The sequence below is a fragment of the Aphelocoma coerulescens genome, chromosome 10 (assembly GCF_041296385.1).
Source record: "Aphelocoma coerulescens isolate FSJ_1873_10779 chromosome 10, UR_Acoe_1.0, whole genome shotgun sequence".
In the NCBI taxonomy this organism is placed as follows: Eukaryota; Metazoa; Chordata; class Aves; order Passeriformes; family Corvidae; genus Aphelocoma; species Aphelocoma coerulescens.
In genome coordinates this window covers 13739811-13765009 of record NC_091024.1, presented here as the reverse complement: position 1 = coordinate 13765009, position 25199 = coordinate 13739811, and the positions used below count along the sequence as shown (strand labels likewise).

Here is a 25199-nt window from a genome sequence, read left to right as displayed (position 1 = left end):
GTTACAGTGAAACTGGAGCATCTTTTTGCCATGAAGTCAAAAATGTGGTATTTTTATCTGTTTATCTAAGTTGTTAAATACAGATAACTTCATAAATACATATATGAAGAATAATTTCACAACTTTTAAAGCTTATATAATGCAACTTAAAAAGTGTGCTATGCCCTAACATTCACAAGTGATTATTTTGATCCCCTCCTATGCACATACAGGCACATGCATGTTTCTACGGCTTTCAAAACTCTGCCTTGCTCTTTCTGAGATGTTGTTTACCAAGCAAGAGAAGGGCCAGGAAAACCAAGCCAGCCAACAAAAAAGCCTAAGTTCCCCTAAAAAAAGAACCATTGTCCTCCCGGAGGGTGACTGTTCTGATAGGGACATTGAGGATAGTGAAGTGGGCAAGTCCCGCTGCATTTGCATCCCAATCCCCCTCCTCCCGCTGCCGATCGCTTTTGCAGCCCTGCTGCTGTGGAACAAATGGCCGGGATGTGCCTGAGCCAGCGCGCTCTGACATCACCCACACCGAGGCACTGCTCTCGGCCTCGCTCTACAGCAACACCATTTCAGCAAAAGCTCTCCAATCCCACAATGGTGGAAACGGGACAAGGGCACAGGGCATGGAGCCAGGGCACAGCTGGGATGAGCCACGTAATGAAAAGGGCAGCAGGTAAACAGACACCTGGTTAGGACTCAAGTGGCAAGCTGAGAACTTTAAGTTACATGCTTATTTACCATTGTTTTTTATTGAAAACAAATGAAATTTTTTTAGGAAAGAAAGCTTTTCGGAAAGCTTCTGCTCAATATTTTACTCAAAGTTTTTCAGTTTATGGAAAAAATGTGAAATAGAGATGCTTACCAGACCTGAGTGACAGAATGACAATACACTCTGAGCAATGTTCGCAGTACATATGTATTTACTCTATATGATGAATGCATGTATATTCCATGCCTGAGACATATTTTAACAGAAATGTCACTCTGTCAAATTGTAAATACTCGCACTCATAAGACTGCAAACATATTAGGTAAAACTGGGCTTAATTTACAAGTTCTCTGTTGTGCAGAATAACACAGCATATGCTATAGCTGATGGATAATCTATCACTGTCACAGGACAGCAGTGGAAACAAAGCTTTATGACATTTAGCACTGCCATGGAGATGCACACTGATTAATGCTAAGTCACCTACAGTGACGAATATACTTCTCTTAAACTGCAACGTTATCAATGAGATTTGTAAATACAAGCTTCAGACTGAAATTTTAACATTTTACATAACTGGGTGATTTATAAAAACTGATTAAACACTATCTCAAAAGGGGAATTAAGCTCAAAAACTCCTACAAATGCATAATTTACAGATACATATGTACAAGCCATTAACATAATAAAAATGTTATGAATTATATAAACATAAAAGAAGCCCTTCCAAACAGCTACATGAAAGTCCTAGCACAGACACATAGCTTCATATAGTTTCTGCTTGTTTTGGTATCTTAACTATAGCTTGCAAAAACATAGCTGCAATGTTATGAAGCTGCACTTGTGCCAGTCTAGATTTTTCAGATCAAAGGGTTCTTGCGGCAAAACACAACTGATGTGGTCTCAAAGACTTCATTAACTCCAGATGTGGGGAAATAGCCAGCCAATTCCACAAAAGGAGTGAGTCTCTTTTAGTTACAATCAGAACTACCCACAAATTAAAACCAGGCCTCTGATGTCATCTGATCACCTGCAGATGAGCGCCGGGTTTTTTCTGGTTAATGATCTAATCATAATTTTTATGTTGCATTACTACAAACAAAATTTAAAAGCAAAGGAGAAATTTTACTAAAATTACTCAAAGTTTATGAGATGCAAAATACAAAGGTTTCAAATAAGAAAGCTGACAAAAAGGATGAAATTTTATTTTTAAGTTGAGAAGCAATGCATCAGCACAAGTGGTCTGTTCACTTTGAAAGGCCCACAGGCACTAGGACCCCTACCCAGCCAAATGTGCCCCTGTGGCTGCTGGCATGGCTGTGCAGCGGCTCCCCAGTAGGACTCTGTGTCCTACTTAAAGGGCTTTCTTTTCTGCATCAGCTGAGTTAGGGAGCAAAAAATATGACGTGGCTGCTCAAGACGGCCTCTTTTAGCTATTAAACTGATAACACTGACATCCAGGAGGCATCAAACCAGTTTTTCCTGGCTGACATTCCCACTAAGACAAGGAAGGAATACTGTTAAAAGGTCAGCCTGTTTGCAGTCTCCTTGAAGAGGGCTGTCTCCAGCAGGTAGAAGAGGAGCCCATCTTTAATCCCTTCAAAAGCACTGTGCCCAAAGGCACCGACCGTGTCTCCATGCTGACAAGCAAAACACTCTCCCATCATGAATGGGAAATTCCCTTCCGATAAACACAAGCCAAAACCAGTTTTTTTACATGACTTATCAAATCTTGGACTTGACTTTTTTGGAGCTGTGCTAATATATACATCAATCCTAACGCTGTGGTGCTCCTGAAGGGTTGATAGCCTCTGCTGAGGCAAGTAGGACAAACGAGCTGCAGAGGACAGCAAGTCAGAGACCCACATCAGTCTCTCCTGCACCTTGAATTGGCTTATGTTTCTCCAGCAGGAAAGGCAGGATGACAACTCAGATTTCTTTATGAGAGGTAGTGGTGGGGGCAGACTTCAGAACAGAGCTGAGGAGACATTAGCTGTGTGACATAAGGTTTAATCAAAACAAAAGCATCATCCCAGTTCAGAAATCTGCCGTGGGGATTAACGCAGGTAATGAACACTACTGTGAAAGTTATATGGATCCAATATATCTAAAACATTTCAAGTATTACTCACTGTTGCTTCTGTTTACTAATACAAGTGCCAATAACATCAACAGTAATTTGAAGATCTGGGTCTACCAAATTTTATGCTAAGTAAAACTTCCAAGTCTCATTCCATAAATGCATTTAATAAATATAACACTTGGAGTCCTCCTGTTGGCATCCATCCTCTCAGGCAATTTTCCTGTTTCAAATTCTTAAATATTTATCAATGTTTAATATTAATGTTAAAAGCAGATTAAAAAAATAGCAGTGGAGCAACCAAACTTACTTCCAATAAGCTCATGCTATCTCAAGACCAATGCTCCCATCACACACACAGTTTATGAAATTATGAGCTATGTTACTCATTTAAGCATAGTTATTAGCAATTCTTGGAAGTTCAGGAAAATATTTGTCAAGCTGCTTGAGACGCAGTTTTTTGAAACCAGTAAAGATGAATAACCTATTCTGTAGCTTGTAAACTTTGCTAAGTAGCCTATCTGCATTCCATCAGCATCAGTCATGCAAGTGCGCACTGATGAATGATTTGTACATGTGGCAAAACTTTACAGTGTATTATCTGCAGGTTTTGTAGCTAAAGCTAATTTTGCTGAAAAGCAGTTCTAGGAAAAGAACTTGTTTTCATGTTTATTGTATTTTTGACAAAATCAGATACTAAGACTTCAGGAATGTAGAATATTAACTACAATTTTCCATACTCCTCTTTACAGCAAGACAGAAGCTTTCAAAAAAACCCCAACCAAACCCAAGATCCAGTCTAAATTCTTGTTTAACTAGTATTTAAGCAAGATGATGAAATGAAGAGCCCTAGTATACAAAGTCAGTATAACCATATCCTCAACCATACTTCTGTTTCCAATACCAGGAGTAAAGGTTTGTGTACTTAAAAAACTCTTCTCACCATCTAGAATGAAAATAAAAGACTCCTTTAAGAGAACAGTCCTGTCTGCAAATCAAACCATACTTTTTTAAGGATGGTATAAAATTCAAACTTCTTAAAGTAGATGAACTGAATTCCATCTTAAATAAATGTTTATGCAGTTTAGGCATGCTATACATGCCTATTTGGATATTTTTGAAATGCAGAATCCCACTGTAATGATACATAGCACAAGTACTTCCTAGCTTCTTCCCTAGGGAATGACTACTTTAAAACCATGTTAAAAAGTGAAAGGCAAACTGCAAAAATCTCAAATTCAGTATATAGAAACCTTTTGGCCTGGTTTGTTTTTTTATTAGTAGTAGTAGTAGTAGTAGTTTTTATTTTTATTGTAGTGTGAACTAGAGAGGGGAGGAAAAAGAAGGTAAGGCAGCAAAAACAACATTAGAAAGAAATGCATATTTATATACTGCTTGAAGATTCCTTTTATATTTTATTTGCTAAGCAAAATCTCTTCACCACACTCTTCAAATCATGCTGTCACTAAGGGACACATGCAACTATGTCTTCAAAAATTCCTGATTAAATTCAGGTTTTTAGGAAACAAAAACCAGAACAGTTGAAACTACCCTGCCTATTTCTTAACCTGTTCCCGGTATTTCAGAAGGCTACTCGAGCTGTGGGAGGAATCCCCAGCACCAGCACTGCCCACAGGCACATGCAGCAGTGGATACAGGCCATCTTTTTCATTTGTCCCTCTCTCCCTCTGAACTCACTCTCTGGTTCTGCACCTCCAGCACAGACTATTGTATTTCTACAGACACGCACACGATAATGGGAGCCCAGGCACTGAACAAATGGGGCGTGTTCCTCTTTGGTGCACACGTTTTGAGAAATATAGATCTGCCCCATACAGCACCTGAGCCCACCCCTAGCTGCTGCCATTTACCCAAGGAAATGGACATAACCTTCACTTTAAAGCATTAATAAAGCTTGTTGCAGACAAGACACCCTTCTGGCAGGGGACCACTGCTCAGCAGATTGGCAGTTCAACCCAATGGAGTGGAGCAGAGAAAACTCTCTTGGGCTGATGAGTCGTAACTCATCGTTTTTTAGTGGCATGGGGAGGGGAAAGAAAAGGGCAAGAAACAGAAAGAAAATAAAAATCCAGCTGACCAGTGTTTACTACCTCTCTTTATTCAATGTCCACAGCCGTGTACCCCTAGAGATTTTCCAGATGATCTTATATTTGTCCTGACTCACAAATGTTAGCTTTGACCTTGTGTAAGTTGCTGTGGGCAGCATATGGTACAGAACAGCTCTAATTGTACCTTCCTCCCTGTGTACTACCTGGCCCAGTACTAATAAAAGCAAAATTGAATCTTAGCACCTGGTTGCTCCAAAATTTACAAAGTGAAAACATTTTACATGGATGTTAGAAGCCTAAGTACATTATTTATTGCATAACAGGCACAGCAAGGCATGCTGTCGTGTCATCTGAGCATCACGCAGGATTATTAACATGTTTTGCTCTGCTCCAACGTCGAGAGTGACGGCTGCCAGGCAGGCATTTGCTGCACTAAAAAATCCCCAAATATACACAGCTATTCTCACACCTGTGTGTATTTGTTCATCTATACACATGTGCCCATCAGCAACATGTTTATAAAAAACTTTTTACACTCTCAAAATTCTCAAAGAAAAAAGTATTTTCTCAAAAAAAAAAAAATCCGAGTATAAGCTAGTTCATCAACACACAAATCAGAAAGCATTATACTTATATCTCCTGACTTTTTTTTTGTCCTTTTAAAATAGGCATTGTAGAAATCTACCATAAAAGATGCAGCTTCTCCACCTTGGAGAAGGGCTCAATCTAAGCCTATGATAAGAAAAACAAATATTTATTCAATAATAAAAAATACTTGTACATAGACAGGTATATTAAATCATCCAATAAAATGCACAAAATAAAACAATAAAGTTAATATATTCACAAATCTGTTCTTATATGAAGTAGCAGTAATAGGTGATATAAAAAAATATCATCAGTATTTTTTCAAAAATTATTTATTTTGGTGATAACTGACAGTTACTGTATTCCCATCTATATTAAAATAATTCTACACTACATTTAGAAAATAACTAATTTATTTCTATACTTGTAGGTGAACTGAAAACAGTGGAAATCATGCAAATCTATTTTACTCGGTAAGCACAAAGATGGCATCAAACTTCTATTAAAAATTATTTCAGTACTGTTGCATTCCCTGAAATCTAAATGAAAAGGCTACAGTGAATGAAGACGTTTGCTTAATTACACATTAATTAAAAAAAAAAATACAAAAAGGTATCATTTACATTTGTGCTATTATCTCTACCTAAGTATTTTTGCAGCTTTATTTTTAGTGGAGATTAAGTATTTTGATTTTTGGGGGGTTCTGCAGCATGGCTCTAAAATGGAAGAGAAGATAAAACTTTATGGATAGAAAAAATCTTTAAGTATAGTTGTAATTTTTTTTCCCAAAAGCTCTCTATGAAAATGTTGTAAGCTTTTCTTAAACTGAAGAGTATTTTTTATATGCCAACAGGTGAAGAACAAGAAAAAAAAAAGAAAAAAAAAACAGGCTACATCTAGTGCAGAGCAAGTGCTTCATTTTCTTTTTGAAACAGATAAGGTCTTTTTTCTTTTTGATTTGAAGGAGATTCTTGAAATATGTATTTTTTTCCTATAGCACCTATTACACATAACAGTAAAATTTTACTCTTTAGTAAGGGACTTGTATTAAACCACTACTTTTCACTTCCATGAGTCCTTCCTAAAACACACAAATTACAAAAATTGAACAACTTCTAATAGTAAAACCCCCTGATTTATATTTCATGCTTTTAATATATTTGCCAGTCCACACCAAACCATCTATCACGGTGCTCAGACACTCGGTTTTCAGCAGAGTATTAAGCTTTGTTTTGGCTTACAAATTAAAAAGTTGAAAAGAACAAAACATTTTTATTAAAAAGTTTAAACTACATTTTCTATACGTGATTTCTCACTTATTTTGTGAGTATACAAATCAAATTTTATATACATTAGCAGGTATAACATCAAAAATCTAATACGATTATCTAAATAAAAATCTCCAACTTGAACAATGAGGTTCAAACTATCAACTCCTAATTTATCAAACAATACAAATAAAAGCATTAAGACATCAAAATTAGGGTATGTACTGTACTGTCACTGCAGAAAGGTACATACAAAGATTTGGCATACACACCAAGAGGTGTGCTTCAAAAACTAACACAAAAACCAATCCCACAACTTCACATAACCTCCTTATGTATATTTAAATTAGTCATTTAGGCCAACTTGCAGTATTCCTAGGAGAAACAGTGGTAAAAGTTACTAAGATGTTTTAAAAAAAAAATTAAATAAAACCTTGGGCAACATGATATAGGATGATCATATGATTTGTCATCTATTTACTAAGTTTTCAAGCTCATAAAGGTCACCTCTGACCCATAACAGGCACATGCTATCAATTTTCAAGCCATGCCCTCCTACAGTACCAGCACTTCCATCTACTATATGCCTGGAAATACTTAATAAGATCAAAGCCTTTTTTCCTGCTACAAGAACAAAGAGAAATGTTGTAATAGAGTGATCTGTGCTCTAGAAAGAATAAAATCAAAACTCCATGCAAGTTATATTCCCTTTGCTTCAGGGGTATTGTATAGTTAATTTTACTTAAGTCTTATATATATCTTCACATAAAACTTCAAACAGATTGTTTTAGCCTAGGAGCAGACATGAAAGAAAAATCATTTCATATTTGAAAGACAGCTGGCATTTATACCAAAGGAAATGAAATAGAGACCAAGCGATTTTACTCATTCCCCAACCTCTCCTCCAGTGTTTTTGCTGTTATTCAAGAAGCTCATACACAGCGTCCTTTATGAATATAAAGATCCACAATTTAATCACCATTGAGCAAAAATCATGGCAAAAAAAAGTTTACTAATGAAAGCAAACTCACACAGGCCCACAGGAGGTGGACCAGCAATAAAAAAACAAAACAAAACAAAAAGCCACAAAAAAGGTCAGTATCAGCATCTCCCCTTTTCCTACTTATCACTATTTTTATAACAGAAGAAAGCCAAAATCACATACAACATAAACAGACTGGAAGAAACACACAGTGTTAAATTTACCATCTTATGCTAATTTTTACACACAAAAATCAGAACTGGTGTTCTAATTTAAAAATTATTAGTATCAACCACGAAACAGAAATATTCAGCTCAATTTCCACAAAGTTAAATCCACAGAGGTTTGGTTTTGGTTTTCTTTTTTCTCCCTGCGGAATCTGCTTTTTCCGCCCACCCCCCTTCCGTGTTTGCAGGAACATTTGATGATTCCGAACTCCCACCGCGAGCGCCCGGCGCGGGCAGGGCAGCGCTGGCGGCCGGCCCGGTGCGCGGCGCTGGCCGGGGCTCGGGCCGCCGGGGCCGGGGGGCTGCGGAGCGCTGCACAGGGCAGCCCTGCAGCCCTTGGGGAGGGCACTGCTTAAAAACAAACCCAAAATAACCCCAGCCAAACCTACAAACCCTAAAGAAAAGCGGCGGGCGCGCAGGAACACAAACTTCGGCGGGTCCTGCGCGGCCGCCCGTCCCCCGTCACACAAAGCGGCCCCGAGCCCCAGCCCGGTCCCCGCACAGCCCGGTCCCCTCACAGCCCGACCCGCCGTGCGCCCCCCGCTGAGCTCCCGCCCCAGCCCCAGCGCAGCCGGGCTGGCGGGGCCCCGGCGCGGAGAACTTGCGTGAGCCCGGCCCGGCGGCCCCGGACAAAGGCGGCCCGCTCACCGTCTTGCCGTTGTAGTAGTACATGAGGGAGCTGCTGCCCACGCCGGGCACGGGGTAGGCGCAGTACATGGCGCGGCTGGCGCGGGCCGGGCTCAGCGCGCCGCCTCCCGCTCCCCACGGCATCCACCCGCCGCCGCGCACATGGAGTGCTCAAAGGCGGCTTATGCAAAGCAGGACTGAACCATCTCCGGCCGGCGCGGGGGTTGGGCGCGGGGGGCGCGCCAGCCCCCGCTCCGCGCCCCGGCCCCGGGAGGAGGCGCGCACGGGCCCGTGGGCGCCGAGGGCTCGGCACACACAGCCCAGCGCGGCGGGAGCCGTAGGGAACCCGCACATGGGCACGTCCTGAGCCCTGAGATAATCGTCTGCTTTTTGTTTTAATTAAATTAGAGCACTTGTGGCCTTGCAGACGCTGCTCGATGCAGCTCCAGCCACACGGCCATCTGGCTCTGCCTAAAGTTGCTTCCAACTTTGGCAAACGCTTCCCAAAGGCGCGGGGAGCTGCTGGGAGCAAGTCCCATGGGAGAGCCCGAGCACCCAGCGCACCCGAGCACCTCCGAGCATGGCAGCCTGGGGCAGGGAGTGACCGACCCTGACACAGACAACACCTGCACAAGGTGCTTGGCTTTAAAAAGAAAAAAATTAAAAAAAGAAAAAAAAAAAATATATATATATATTCACTTTATGGAATCACCCAAAATTCATCTTTAAGGTGGGGTATACAAACTATAAGGAAGGATTCTCTTGGAAGCACAAGTCCAGGGTCTCTTTATACTGTCTAATACATTTTTGTATGAATATGAGGCAGGGCAGAGAAGGAGAGAGGACCCCAACAACTTCGGCACATCACAAAAACGTGAACTATTCAATACAGCAAACAGACTGCAACTTCCAGCACAAAGATCCCTCAATATTTGCACACTATCAATGCCTGGTAGGTCTTTTTTGCTTTCTTCACTGAGCAGTGGCATTAACTAACATTAACTCTTAATGAGACGTACATTTTTAAATTTTCTACAAATGAACACAGCTGGTTATTAACTGAGCTTCTGCTAAGTCAGATAGCGACTTCAATCCAGGAGAAAAAAGGTTAACACACAACCACGTTTCTCCACCTCTAGTTGTGTCTACTGCCAATGCTGTGAATTCTCCCTGCCTTCCTCCTGACAAAAGCAGGAAAATATTTCAGGATAAGGAAAAAAATGGATAAAGTTCAGTTCAGCCATTTACAGGGAGAGAAAGCAAGTTGCAGAAGTCTGGTTCATTCCGCCAAGCAGCCAAGCACCTCGTGCGTCAGCGAAACCCTCTGAACTAAAAAGATCCACAAGGGTGATAAACTGACTGCAGCTGAATTCTACAATCAGATAAAAATCTCTGTATAATGTCCATTATCTCAGGATATAACTACTGTAGTGTCTATAAATATACAGAATATACACACACTGACAAAAAATATTCACATCTCAAGCTTCAAATGCTTTTTCAGTGAACCCTTCCAGTCAATTAGACTACCGTGCTCAGAGTATGTTGGCAAATACACCCTGAAGTTTCCATCTGCTGAAGAACACTTGCATTTTTACTGCAAGTCAAACTACACATCCAGAACTGTTTAACTATGCAGCAAAGCTAATGATATCTGAACCGAACTCCTCTCCAATACAAAAGGCGGAGCAGCAGCAGCTGCAAAAAAGAACATCACTATACTGCAGACTATTAAATTGCCAGGCCTGCAGAGTGACTGGCGGCTTCCTTCTTCCCTAGGGACCACAAAGACCCATTTCAGTCCCCAGAGAGTCAGTAAGAAGCTTTGATTTGCAGCTAACAATGCCATTCCTTAAAGCTTCTCACTAATGTGCAGGACTCTACAGATGAGACATGCTAAAAGATCTTCAGATCTTTGCATGTGCTACTTGTCATAGCACACTAGATTAAAAACACTTCTTCAGTCTAATGTACAACTTAGAAAAAACCTTAAACACTGGAGAAGGTGCTTTCAGCTTATAGACTTGTAGTAGTAAGGGAACCCTTTAAAGAAAAAAAAAATTAGCATGCAAACTTTTGAAACATTAGAAGTACTTCCAGGGTAACTGCAGTCAGTTCTTTGAAGTAAAGACTACCACCAACATAGTTGTAATTGCTACTGCACCTCCATGCACACGTCCAGTTTTCAAAATAGTTGTATTAGGGATGAAGAGCATGATAAAGCCCCCTCTCAAATAATAAACATTATCTACCTATATATAAGCAATTGGAAAAATGTTTAAAACATCAAGCAGAAAAACCTGACTGTGTAGCATTGGTGGGGGGGGGGGCTGCTCTGTGTACAGCTGCTCTATACATGTACAGAGCAATGTAACAAAAAATACATAGGTAATATTAACTAGTAATGTTTACTAACACTATTAACATTTATCAGTAGAAGTAAATCATTAACCTTGTTCACCAGCACATGGGTAAGACAAAAGCAACAATATGATCAATAAAACTGAGGAACGCCACTGCAAACGTCTGTTTGTAGACAAACTGGTCCCTCCATAATGAGTCACTAAATGAATTTGCTCCCGAGTTCCTTCCCCACAAATCAAAAGGATAACAATTGCATTTTACCAAAAAGGAAATTATTTGTCCTACACTCAGTTACATCATTGGGAATAAAATCTTGAGTGCCCAATGCTTGAAACATACCACTGTATCTGCTCTACATTTACTTCTCACATTTGTTGCATTGATTCACCTTACAGGATCAGGCCATAATTCCACCAGCATATCAGACTTTAAATCACAGAAGTTTACTTTCCCCAGGATAAAATATGAACCTAAAATGGAAGAATTTGAGAGACTGCTGAAAAAAAAAATGCTATGTTGTTAGCAATAACTCAGTATCTGCAGGAACTACTACCAGATAACTATTCCAAAAGCTACAAAGCAAGTTTTTGTTTTGTGGTTGCAATTTTTCTAATCCTCATTTAAGCCAAGCAACAGCTGCTCTGAAATTTGTTTTCTTAAGAGAATCATGTTACAGTGAAATGAATCATAGCTGGATCAGCGATACTGTACAGGGTACACTTGTTTACTCCATTTTTCCTTGGTGACAAGTCAAGGGTTAATCTTATGACTCAGCCTGACAAAACAAGTCAGCTGGAGACAGGGCCAATTTTTTAAACTTGATTTCAGACAGACATGCCGTCAGCAGAGGAGCACTGAACTGACACGCACTTTGTAGCCTGAATTGTTTCCACTCATGACCCTGTAGTGTATGTCAAAAACAATAAACTGCCTGTTCCTAAAGTATGTAAAGAGATTATGAAAGCTGATGCAGAGTGAAATACTGACCTAAAAATAAACAAAGCTACCTGTAAGAGAATGTTTTCAAAGATGATTTTAACACTAAGAGATTTTGTGAATGAACCACATGTTCTCCCTGAAAACAAACTTCCACGTGAAATAATTTTTTGTTCAACTTGTCAGAGCCACAAAGCAAATACACAATAGAGCATATGTAATTCATCATCTGAATTTATAAAAAATAAACATAATTTCTGCAGATCACTGAATGTTATGAAAGATAGTTATGGAACTGTCTCAACAGATGAGAGCCATTCTCTAGTCAAACATATTCCACAAAACTGAAATATCAAAATGCTTTAAAAAGGTTAATGCCTTTTATCACAGTTTTGTTATTTTAAATGTGTCTATTTTAACACAAAAAGCACCAAATCTTTTTAGATTATGTGCAACTAGAAATTAAAGCTCCTCTTTCACCAACAAAAGCAACTGTGGTGTGTAAACCCAAGTATCAAGTGTCTCCTTGTGGAGAGTTAGCTTCAGTCTTGTTGGAAAAAGCCAGTAACATGGTGAGAGCCCAAGCCTGCTTTCCAGGGGGAAACCAGATCTTTTGCTCTTACCAATTTCCATTAATTTCTTAGGGGCTAGGCTAACCTTCTTGCTTTGGAAATAAGGTAAAGGCAACTGCCCTAGAACTCCCTCCTTTCCACCCCACACTGTCCAAGGCTGGAACTTCTTATCAATTTCAACCACATTCAACAGAGGAACAGAAGTTTCACAAGTGATAAAGTTCTTATCAGTTCTAAGAAAACTAGAACCTGAACAGGAGAGACAGACTCCAACTGATACAGAACAACCTGTTGCTAACTAAAATATACATAGTAATTTTGAGCTGTTTGTCCAGCAAAAATTCAGAAAAAAAAAATCTATACATATTAGGACTCTCAATATAACTTATTTTAAAGCCAAACATTTATGATGATTAACTGTAGCAAAGCCAGAGTGAGGACCATTGCTAACGGGAGGCATTGAATATGCTGCATAATGTAGCTGTCAGAATAGACAAGATTTCAAGCCGTAAGAAAGAAACCTGGCTGTTTTCAGGGGAAAACATAATGCTTATTATACTGTCCTCCATGTAATTCATCAGCTAACTAAATGTTAATTTACTTTAAAATCCTGGAAGGCTAGCCTTCTGTGTTAACCAACCACTAAGCATGCTGCTCAGCAGAGATGAAGCAGATGAGCTGTATGGAAGGCAATTTAAAATAACTCAGTAGACTAAATTTTATAGGCAATCCTTCCCGCCAATATCCAAAGGAAGATGTTTCAACCAAAATTAATTTACTAATTGACACAAGAGCTAAAATAGTTTGGTGGTTTTCCTCTTCAAAATGTTTGTCTTTAACTGCACATTTAACATTCATGTTACTATAACCAGGGAAAGAGTTTGAAGGGATAGAGAATAGATAGCAAATACTAATTAAATGGATATTAATTGCTATCCACTACTTTTACCTTGCAGTACTACAAGGTTGAGGGATGGCTGTTGGGGTTTTTGTTGTTGATTTGGGCTCTTTTTTTTCTGCAGAATACTCCTGTTACCTCTGGCAGGTATGGGTAAAAAAAATCAACTCTTTTTTTAATAGGAAACTGCAGCTAGGACTTTTCTTTTTCAGTAGTTCTCCAAATAATAATGAATTTATTCAATGTTCAAGTTGAATTTATCCAATTTCATGAGATATTTAAGTTATTACACAAATATTTTATTGGAATAGGAAGAATGAGAAAAAAGTGCTGTATATCCCATTTTTCAGAATCAATCACAAAATAATTTCTTAGAGGAAGTTTTAAAATTTGTTTTGAAACCATTCAAGTATAACTTTGATAGGATATTGCTCAAATTCAGGAAGTTCTATTATTTTGCTGGAAATATAAAGTGCTTACAGTTTGAAAGTCTCTTTAGGAAGGTCTTAACTAGCCAAATCTGCATTAAAGAGTAAACAAACATGTTTATTATCCTGAGGCAATAAATCATCCAATCAGAAGCCAGATAATCATCACAAAATGTGCTAAAAACCTACCCAATCTAGAAACCTATAGAGACCTTAAAAGAGTTTTAAACCCTGACGTAAATTAGCAAGGCTGTTACTGAAACCCGCAGAAGAGTACCTGAGCTACAGACCCCTTCCCCTCAACTCAAGACGGCCAAGCAAGTTTCTGTGAGCGCTGGCGCGGAGCCTGCGGGGTCCCTCTGCCGGCCCGGCCCGGGCCCGGAGCGGGGATCCCCCGCCCCGCCGGGGCGCTGCGCTTCTGCCCTCGGCCTGCAGGGGGCTCCGGAGGCACGACCTGCGCGCGGCCCGCCCGCGCTGCCAGGATTCGGTAAATAATTCCCTGTCAGGGAAGCTTCGGAACATGGCGAGTCAAAACGCAGAGAGCTAACTGTGCCTCGGCACAGATCTTGCGTCCCTCGCCTTCTTCTGTACTGCAACTCGCTGCTTGGCAAAAGTGCTCTGCAAGTCAAGCCGAGAGCTATCAAAAGCCAAACGGGCAATCCTTCTGTCATCCACAGTCAGGAATCCACCTGTACCTCGCAGAAAGAAAGAACACTAACAACTAATCCTGGCTACCAGTGTAAATGGAATGAAATCCCACAACGACATCTCCAAGACTGAACAACTTGCTTGCTTTATTAAACCTGATGCCACAAGAAACTGTGGCACTAAACCAGGAGGTAATTTAATTCAATTTCTTTGCTTCATTGTGTAAAGACACATCTACATCTGAAATTTTACTTAAAGATTATGCAGTGCTTTAATTGCAGTACCATTCTTTCGAAAAAGCATTTGTTTTGTTTTTGTATTGCCCATTTCTGCCAAATGACCAGGTCACAGGCAAAGCAACCTGCCCCACATTTGGGCTGAGCAAGCAAGCGAAGGGAAACCACTCACTTCAACAGCCCATGAAAGTTCAGCAACACAACGTTCCTCACTACTTTCCTAGCTGACTTCAAGCATTATAAAAATCTTCCCACCAAAGCCACAAGTATTATCATGAAAAAGATAATAAGAAATAGTCTTCAGAAAAGCCTGTATCCTTATCTATTGTTATTAAACACCACACCAATTTGTGGTAATGGACACATTCATCTTTGAGGTAAAGCAGAGGTTGCAGAAATTCCATGTAACTTCTCCCTAAATAACATGAACTGCAATTCAGTATTTTTTTTAGTAACAGTTTTTCTAACTATGCACAAAATTTAAGGTTCTTTTATGCAAATCTACACTCTAAGAGCATCTAACACACTCATTTTGATATGTTGTGAAAACTTCAAAAATAAAGTATCTCCAGTAAATCCAAACACAGAGAAATTATTTGACATCATTATATATCCATCATGGATGCATGTATATGCAGGATTTTCAGAGAAGATCTCTCAATTAAGCAACCTCACATTAGTTCACCACAGTCAGACAACAGGACAGTTAGTTTGGAAAAATGATCTGATTGCAATTTTTTTAAAAAGCTTTTAAGAGAGGGTTGCTCAAGTATCTTCACCCTAATTCAGTGAGAACTCGAGCTGAACTCTCACAGCAGGACTGTGCAATGGGCTGCCTGGTTGTTTAATGACAGCTAAATGTTCTCATGTAACAAAGAGCAGGTGGGATGCTATAATCTGAGGTTACTGCGGTTTTCAGACAGATTTCAAATAAAGGCCATGTTGAAAAAAAAACCCTACAATAATCTAACCAAAAAACCAGACCTTTTTCTTATTACACATGAAATCTCAAACATTTTTACTTGGTTTGTAACATAATTTAGGAGTTGGATGTTTTATACATTTGCATTTTGTTCAGGTTCATAGATGAACACAGTGCTTAAAAAGCAGTATTTAGCAAGTCCCTAAAAACTTCATCCCATAAATCAAGTGAGCAAAGAATGAGCATAAAGCAGAAGAAGATGGAAGACTGTGTCATGAGGAAGAAATCGCAAGTTCTGTGTTGCATTATCCATAAGGATTTATTTACTCAGTTTTGTTATTTAAAATTGCTTTCTAAAACACAGCACAGGAGCAGAAGAGAGGGGTCAGGAGAGCTACTGCTGTCTTTGAGAGCTCTAGCTATTAAAGACAAGTGACAGTTGAATGTATGACTTGACTGTGCAAGGCGATTCAGAACAGATCTGAACTAACTAAATCCTGCTTTTTACATTTGGGCACCATTTGTGGACAGTGGGGAAAAAAAATCTTACCAAAAAAAGTCTCCCTAGAAAGCCAGTTAAACACAGCATCACAGTCAGTTCAACATCACACCAAATATCCACCCAGGATGCTCCAAAGTTTTGATTCAGATCCATAGACTTCATAAAAGTATTCCAATGGTGTTGCTTTACACAAGGCTACTTCAATACACATGGAAATTGCTAATATTGAGAGAGTCCACTCAGTGTGGTGAATGTTATATCTAATACAGTCTAAACATTCACCTCTCAAAAACTGGGTTTTAGGTAATCTTTCAGAAGATACTTCCCATTCTACCTTTTCAAATAATCTCCTTTTATCCTTTAGGAGGGGTGGAGGAAGGAGAGAGCACAGAAGGGAGTAACACCTATTATTTTTCTTCTTGTACCATTAGTATCTTTATGTTACATGTTTTGAAACATCTCTAGAAGCTTGGTCTTAAAAGGAAAACAGAAAGAAAAGCACCTTAAATGGGTGGTAGTTCTATGCATGCAAACCAAGTTTGCTATATTTTTGTATCATAAATAATTATTGCAAGAAATTAGCACCCATGGACTATACACATACTATAGAGGGTGATATGTGAGGAACCCCTTTATAATGAAACTACAAATTGTCTTATATGTATTGAAAAATAGAAGTTTGAATTTAGAAAGAAATCCCTGCTACCAGAAAATATTAATTTGACAATCTCTTATTAAATGTTATCTAATGTTTAATATTCGCTGATCATTTCAGGTACTATGGAAAGCCTAAAATACTCAAAACACTTTTTAGAAACGACACAGAAAACAAAACAGACATTTGTGTCTATATGTCACAACTCATTTTCTGTAACAAAAATCAACAGATACAATGTATTCCAGTTATTTCTCTGATATGACACTAATTAAATAGCACAAGAATGATGATAGATATTCACACTATTTTTCTTAGAATTATGACCTCGTGATAGCCACTGATTATTATGGTACTAGTAACAAATGTTATTTTGAAATATTTCCTGACTCCACATGTAAATAGTACATTTCTGCTCACAGCCCATCCGTTTTTGGATGACAATCTCCCTGGGCATTTCTGAGTGAGCCTCACTTGTCTGTCTTCTCCCTCTGCAGCCTGAGCAGCTCTCCAGAAGCCCTGACTCTTCTGGGCCAAGGAGTTACACTGGTTTCAAGTCACATGATATTATTAGCATCCGGCTTAGTTAATTCCTAAAATCAGAAAAATTCTCAGAAATACAAGTGTTCAATCTCTGAAGATAATGTAACTCATTGAACAGTATTCCCCCTCCTTATAATATAAACAGCATATCATAATCTTGCTGTTCCCTCAAACCTGGATTGAAAAAAAATAGATTTTCAAAACTTCTATCCTCCTCAGAGTGCTTTAAATTTAGTCATTGTAGTTTAACATAAATGCTTACATGTCAACATTCAAAATGTTTTGAGCAGTGAGTCACCACTTAACAAGTTACAACACAAAAACTTAAAAATGCATTTGCCTGGAACATTTAATTTTTACAGTAAGAGGACATATTCAGATTGAGATGCATTCCAGAAAGAAGCCAAACAATTCACCAGTACTTTTATCTGTAACTGTTTTTATTTTAGGCCCTGATAAGAACACGTTTAAAAAGATAAACTTCAAAACAAGTAATTTCAGAAAGTACCATACAAAACCAAGAGAAAAGGAAACAAACTAGAGGAAGGGTTGTTTGGGGTTTTTTGAATCATTATTACTTAAAAGACTGTTATTAAATTACAGTTATCTAGGAAATTAAATTACTGCTGAGTATCCGTTGACATGGCAGCCGTATGCTAACAAAAACATTGCAGAAACCAGTATTTCAGAAGCTGAAAAACTAAAAAAATACAGATTTGTGTAACAAAATTAAGTATCATCTTTCCTCTGACTTTTCATATTATAATTAAACTTTTCTGCACTATCTACTAGCTACAGCAACTTTTATCTTTCCCACAACACATTCGCACTTCTTATGGAGGTATATTTAAAATAAAGACTACACTTACATAATGATCTACTCAATTTAAATTTCTTATGATGCTCAGTGAAATTTAGTTTTGTCTCATCTTCCACAATTACAGTATCTCATATAATTTTTTGGATTTTTTGGTAATGTGTCACTTCAAGGCTCTATTCAGCAGTGAAAGCATTAAAATACAGAGAAACGGTGCTTAAAACCTGCAGCATTGCAATCATTGATTATTCACAGTAACTGCACTTAATTGCACAGATTGGTACAATGTTAATACAAATAAAAATCTATAAGCATTTTATTGTCTCCACTCTTACAGAAGAAGAATTAAATGAAAACCATTTGAAAAATATTGCTTGTTAAAATTAAATCCTGGAAAGAGAAATGAGAGAAGTCTTTCATTCTCCAAAATGATCTCTTTACCTGGCGGATGCTACTAAATATTAAACATGTAGCGTAAGCTTTATTACTGCCTAGAATTACAGTAATAAATTACATGAAAATTGCACTGCTATGTGTTTTAGCTTCTCTGACATTTTAAATATATTTTTGTTAATCTAGCAGAAGTCATCTGCTAGACTGTAAAGCCACCCTACATAACACGCAACTGTTAAAATGTAAATTGCCAAACTATTTTTAGCTGCTGCTGAAGGGAAAAAAAAAAAAAAAGGGAGGGGGGGAAAGAAGAATATTCCTGGCCTCGGGAATAATGATTTGAGGCATTGTGTTCATTTTGTTTATCAAGCAGCTATTCAGCCTCTAGTGGGGCCCAAGTGCTTATGCAAGCAAAAGCTTTTAAGAGTGCCTGCAGCTGCAATCCTGGCTTCCAGGTAGGCTGCAGGTTCAGAGCACAGCTGCCCCAGGCTATCCACACTATCTCAGCTCCATCTGGAAGTACTGTTAAAATAGGATTTCAGATCCCGGTTTCTGTCTGTATCATCGTGAGCAGGGGGAGGGAGAAGGGAAAGAGAGGGAGGAGAGAACAGGGGAGATGCAAGGACTAGAAGACACCATCCGTACTTCAGCTTCAATACAAAATAAAAAGCTCAGCCCCATTTTGCTCCCACTATATTACTGTTGCCTGTGCAGTATGTTCTATTCAGCCTATCCGGCTTTGAGTTATGACTCATCCAAGTGCACCTGCGCCCATGTGTTAAGTACTGCCAAATAAAAGCCCAACATCCATTTACACAACAAAGAGACGTATCCCGCAAGGCAGCGGAGCTTCCCCCTCCCCTCCTGTTTGTTCTGAGCAGGGGAAAAAATAATTCTGTCCTTCACTTCACTGGGGATTTTTCACTTCACGTGGATTTTTAAATGCAGATTCATTTATAAACAATTTTCTTCCTTTTAAGAATAAAGCATATTTAATACCACAAAACACCCCTATAGCATTAGATTATCACAGCCATTAATGATTTTTCCACCAAAACCCTTCCAACCTTTTTTATCAAAGCCCTTTATTCTCGAAGGATAAATTTTCAAGCAAAGAGGGATCAACAAACTAGTTGCTTGAAAGCTTTCCTGATGCTAGGCTGAAGTTAGGAAAGGCTTAATGAAGGCTTTAAAATCCACCAGGGCTTCACAATGAACATCTGACTCGGTGATTTATGCATATTAATAACCTCAGTCCTACTGAGGCAAGCTGAGCTGTACATGTCCTCCGAATCTTAATGTCTTCAGCTCCACTGGGATTATTACAAATGTAAATTTCTAAGATTCTCAGCTATTAATCTCTGTCTGTCCTCCTGTTCAGCAACATAATGACTAATTAAACATCAAAAGACCTGTACAGGAGATCTTCTTTGACAGCTCCTGGCCCAGCTCTCTTCCCAAGAGAGGAATTCAAATGACAGGGACAAGTGGGTAGGAGCATATGAGCGAGCTACAAATCACTGCTATGAAATCTAAAAATTCCACATCAAATGTGTATTTAGTCCTGCAGAACCACTCCCAATTACCTAGCCTAGCTGCTCATGTCCAGCAGACAGCTCTTCTAGTGCTAAAGTTAAGTAATTTGTATGTATGGCAGGTAAAGAGAATGCAATTTAAGCCTAATTTTTATCACTATAAGTAAAAAATGTAGTACTTACAGAAGAAGGCAAACCAGGGGGCACCTTTCTTACTTTCTTTGTCTGTAGAGGATCTGTACACAGAAAAATAGCATTTCATCAAGTATCTACATTTAGGTGAAAAAGAATAAATAGCTACACTGTTCAGTTTTTTCTCTCCATGATGAATTTCTTATTTTCCAGTTTCATGTATTTTTTATTCTCTGGCAATGAGATTTGTCTTTCACATCAATATAAAAATGTAACATACCGATGTTCTCTAAAATAAAGCTTTGCTGAATAGTTACTTTCAATTGTTTCCCTAAGGAAAACAGTTATTCCTAAGAACAGTTACTCTGAAGGGTACACTTATGACCTTATACACTTCCTAAGAAACAAAGTAAGGTTTTGAGACATACAAGGAGGAAAATGGGACTTATTAACAAGAGAAGTGCTTTTTCTCCACAACAGAGTAAAGACAGAACTATCAAAAAGTAATTTGACATGTTAAAATATGATTTATACTCTAAGAATACTAACATGATGTAAATTTTATAGGTTTTAGATGCTACCAAGGTTGTAAATAAACAGCAAATTTAATGACCTAATTACTTTCCTTGAGTAATGAAGTCAATACATCTCAAATTTGCATGTAATAGTAAAGTTGGATGTATGATACCTGCTTCTTCCTTCCAATAGTTATTGTAATGTAACAAAAGTACCCAGCAATTTCACTACCTAAACCAAGAATCTGAGCCAGTTTAATCAGATGCTAATACAATTAATCTGAAAACTGCATGCAAATTACAAGTTAACTGATGTTTTGAAGATGAGTATCTGGTGAGATTACCAGCTCTACAGTTAACCAATTGAGTCTTTAATTAAAACACAAAATTCCTATCTTTCTGTTTTCATTTAGAACATTGATGATGATATGGCAAAATAAAGGTGAGATAAGGTGAAATATCTGCTGGATATCTTTACTCTCATCATTCCCCATAGGGCATGCTCACAAAGAAAAGGAAAGGACTTTTGGAAGAGATATTTACATTGGATTTAGAGTGCCACCTGGAAGAGAACACTGGTTGGTTTCAGTGAAATTTAATATGAAATTTAACAAGAGCTTGTTATAATCCTGGTCAGACAACTCCTTCTTGGGGATAAAATGGCCATAATTTGACTTTGTTAGAAATTCTCAGGCAGCAAGTTTGTAGCACTTAAGAAGTCCATTAAAAAAAAAAAAATTAAAATTCAGGCATACTTTTTCAAGCCATTGGAAAAGACTTGAGATAAAAGTGTACTTCTTCATCCTCCTGACTTTCCTGGAAAAACATTTCCATAAATTTGTAACCACCACCCGCCATATCCCAGGTTACAATCCCCAGACTCAACTATTACAGAAAGAGGAATATTACCAGTTTGAACCACGTTATCTCTCCTGAGCTTCTCTTCCAAAGAAAAAGCTAAATATACTCTGAAAACACCACACTTCACTTCCATTTGTTTAATTTAATAACATCAAGAACTTTCCAAACTCTATACAATTTGCATAGGAAACAAGAATCTCATTCAGGACCATCTCAATGACTGCTGCACACAGTGACCTTCCTGCACATGTCTCCAGCACCCTGTGCCCAGCACCCAAAGCCAAGCTCTAACCTGCCCTGCTACTCAAACCCAGGGCAGGTTACTACTGTAACTAGCTTCTCCCTAAAACTGATTCAATGTGAACTAAAACACCACCATCATCATCTTAAAACCCAATTCTTTTCTATTGAAGTTCAGCCACCCTTTCAAGCTGTAAACAATTTTAATGAACTTTTCTAAGACTGTTCCTTTTCTGAAACAGGTGTGAGGAACTGCTGTGTTTGTTCTGATATTCTGAGCAACAGGAATACTTACAACAATCTTCATAAAGACAGCCAACCCCAAGTTAAACAGCAGTTGGCTCAACAACAAGGTAAAAAGTTATACAAATATGGTATTTTAAAACACATATATACACACATATATTGGAAGAGGAAATGGCCTTAAATTGCACCAAGGGAGATTTAGGTTCGATGTTAGGAAAAATTTCTTCACTGAAAGGGCTGTCAGGCACTGGAACAGGCTGCCCAGGAGGTGGTGGACACCATCCCTGGAAGGATTTAAAAGATGTGTGGATGTGGCACGTGGAGACATGGGTTAGTGGTGGACTGGGCAGTGCTGCATTAAAGGTTGGACTCAGTGGTCTTAGACGGCTTTTTCAAATGAAATGATCCCATGATATATAGGATTAAGTTCCAAAGTAATATTTTTATAAACAAAGATTTCAAAAACAATTTCAAGCATGTTCAGGACTATTTTAGTGCTCAAGAAGTTTGCAGTTATAGTTAATATTAAAGTTACCTCATAAAGCAATTTGCATTTGAAAATTTTATTTTGGGTAAACTATGGTTGGAGTTACATGGTTCCAACAAACAAGAGTTTTACTATGGAATAGAAGTGCTATACAGAATGAGGGTCATTAAAGATTCAACCATATAACTAGAGAAATTTTAATGACCTATCATACTAACAGTGAAATATATGGTAACTACAATATAAGATTATATAACTAGAATATAGGGCAAACTAGAATATAAGGCTATGGTCTCTCTTTTTATGCCAAAAAAGATTTTTATTTTAGTTTGCACACCCAATTATTCAAAAAAGTCTTATAGAAGATAGTATAGAACAGTTGGGTCATTCTTGATTCTCTGATTCAACAGCATTAGAGAGCTATAAAATATTACCACTGTCTATGACCAAGTACAAAAATTCCATTCACCTCCAACTATCCCCAGAATAAAATATGAATACTGTCACAGGATTATAGCAATTTTTAAGCAAGTTTCTGCCTGCATGTTTTGCAAGGTAGTTTGATTTTAGGATAAACTACTAGCCTCCAATTGCTAAGATCTTTAAAGGCATGTTGAACCAATTACAATGAACTATATAATGCCCTGAATAAAGTTACTTTTAGCATATAAAAGGATAATTGTTTCCCCTTTGTGTCCTTCCCCTACTAAATAATGGTAATGACCTCAAGGTCAGGCATTTCCAGGAGTTAATGATGGCACAGGTTAAGGGCACTCAGCTGGTCATCAGCTCCTATCCATCTGTCATTATTGCTTTTGCAATTAAGGGTTTTATTAGAGTTTCTCGTTTGTTTTGTAAGCCATACTGACCAGTGTTGAATCCAAGCTAGTGTCTCAAAGAAAACATTAATAATTCCAGTTTTTCTCTTGTATAGCAGTTTGGTGTAATTTCAATTGCTCAGTACAGAGCAATCTCCAGTATATTAAATGAACTGTCAAAGAAAATAACAAAGTCTGCAGAAAAGCATCATGAACAAAAGTTTAAAAACTGTCTGTATTACTTACCGAGAGCTGATGAGTCATGAAGTGGTCTTCGACGCTGATTCGTGCCAGAAAATGGGTAGTAGGGTGTTCCAGGTTTTCCAGAGGATGACAGCTGACCTGGACTTCCAAGCCCCATATCAGACCGAAGCAGACTAGACTACAAAAAACACACAGGGAAAAGTCAAATTAAGCTCTATAACAATGCAGCTGTTAATATGCCAGGCTAACAAACTATTAACACATACTGCTCTTGGTATTTATAGGAATTTACTGGGATTTAGTGAAGGTTCTAGAGTTTTAAAAAATATAGACTTTTTAAAATCAATGTTCAGAGTATGTACTACAGCATAATTCAGAAAGGCAGATCAAGTTTGGCTGTCAGCCTCCAAAAAAGCCATAACCATTTTCAATTGAAAACATCTGAAAGAATCAATTCATATTTAAATTTTAAACAAAAATCATAATACTTTGTTTATTTTGCAATATAACACCTCTTCTGTTACACAATATAAACATAATTGATAAAAACTGCAAAGAGTTTATAGTGTGACATTAAGTTTTAGCACATACTTAGAAATCAAGACTTAGATTACGTTCATAAAAACATGGAATAAAATTGTCCAAAAAATATCAAATGCAGACAAGAGATAACAGAGTAAATTAATGAACAGAACACGATAAACCGACATTTTAAAAACTTCAGACTAACAATGTAGTTGAACCCTACTCTTTTTGTTCCCTTTTCATGCAGTAAAAATGAAAACATTCTAAACAATTAACAAGTGCATTATATATTATTTGACCTCACATCATTTGGATTTCCTCTGTAAAACTGAAATGAATGTTGGTGATTTAAAAGAATGAAGTTTTTCCACTGGAGGTGCTACACTTAGCCTTGTTTTAGTCTGAAAAATTCTGACTCGAGTGAAACCCATGGAACTGTACAGAAAATGTACCAGGTGGTAAAAATTCACTGTGTTTCACTCCTGGCTGTTGCATACAGCTTTCCTCAGAAAGGAGCCTCAGAAGCAATTTGATTTCTTCAGCCATGGTCAGTACATAGTGCAGCCTTCCCAGTATAAGGGGGCAAAGCATAGCTGTCAGCTGTTTTCCTTAGACTCATCTGCACCGACATTGCATTGTCAGGTGATGCTAAGACAGAAACTGCTGACTGGAGTAACTTTTATACCAAAACCCCACCAAATTTCTCCTTCAGCCTCACTGCTCTCAAGCCAACATTTCTCATCCCCTCAAACTGCTCTCCACAAGGAGCCCTCAGGCCCCTGAAGGTTCCACAGGTTTCACAAAACCTGTTTGTGGGCTGGATTATGACAGGAACCACTCCAGTGCTGCTGCCTGCTTGGGATACAGCAGCCCACTGGGATAGCAGCAGAGGCCATTCATTGCTCCTGCCTCTCCTCACCTTCCCTTCTGAGGCCTAAATACCTCATTCATAAATAAAGGTATTTTTTGGATTATTACTAGATCATTGAAGCTGATTCTTCTGGCGTGATGAGTTGTGAAAGGCAAGCTTCACTCACACATCTTGCAGTAAGGTACTAAATGCCTTCTACCTTGCCATGCACTGGGAATAGCAGAAAATGCAGACTTCATATAGAATTACAGAATATTTATAAAATAAGCTCTTTTTTTTCATTGTATCACCTTTGAAATGTCTCTCT

General features: G+C 38.3%; 1 protein-coding gene across 9 annotated transcripts in view; it reads right to left on the bottom strand.

Annotated features, from left to right (window-relative positions):
• The window catches only part of TCF12 (transcription factor 12), a 161481-nt gene that overhangs the window by 31127 nt on the left and 105155 nt on the right, over positions 1–25199 (bottom strand). For 6 of the 9 annotated variants that reach the window (XM_069025992.1, XM_069025990.1, XM_069025991.1 and 3 more), the window contains exons 8-9: positions 23539–23674; positions 20177–20229 (exon numbers count right to left, since the gene is read on the bottom strand). In XM_069025992.1, the coding sequence (XP_068882093.1) occupies positions 20177–20229; positions 23539–23674 (189 nt within the window). Of the gene's footprint in view, positions 1–8565; positions 8746–20176; positions 20230–23538; positions 23675–25199 lie in introns of those variants that run through there. The other 3 variants (XM_069025999.1, XM_069025997.1, XM_069025998.1) reach the window with 3 other exon arrangements.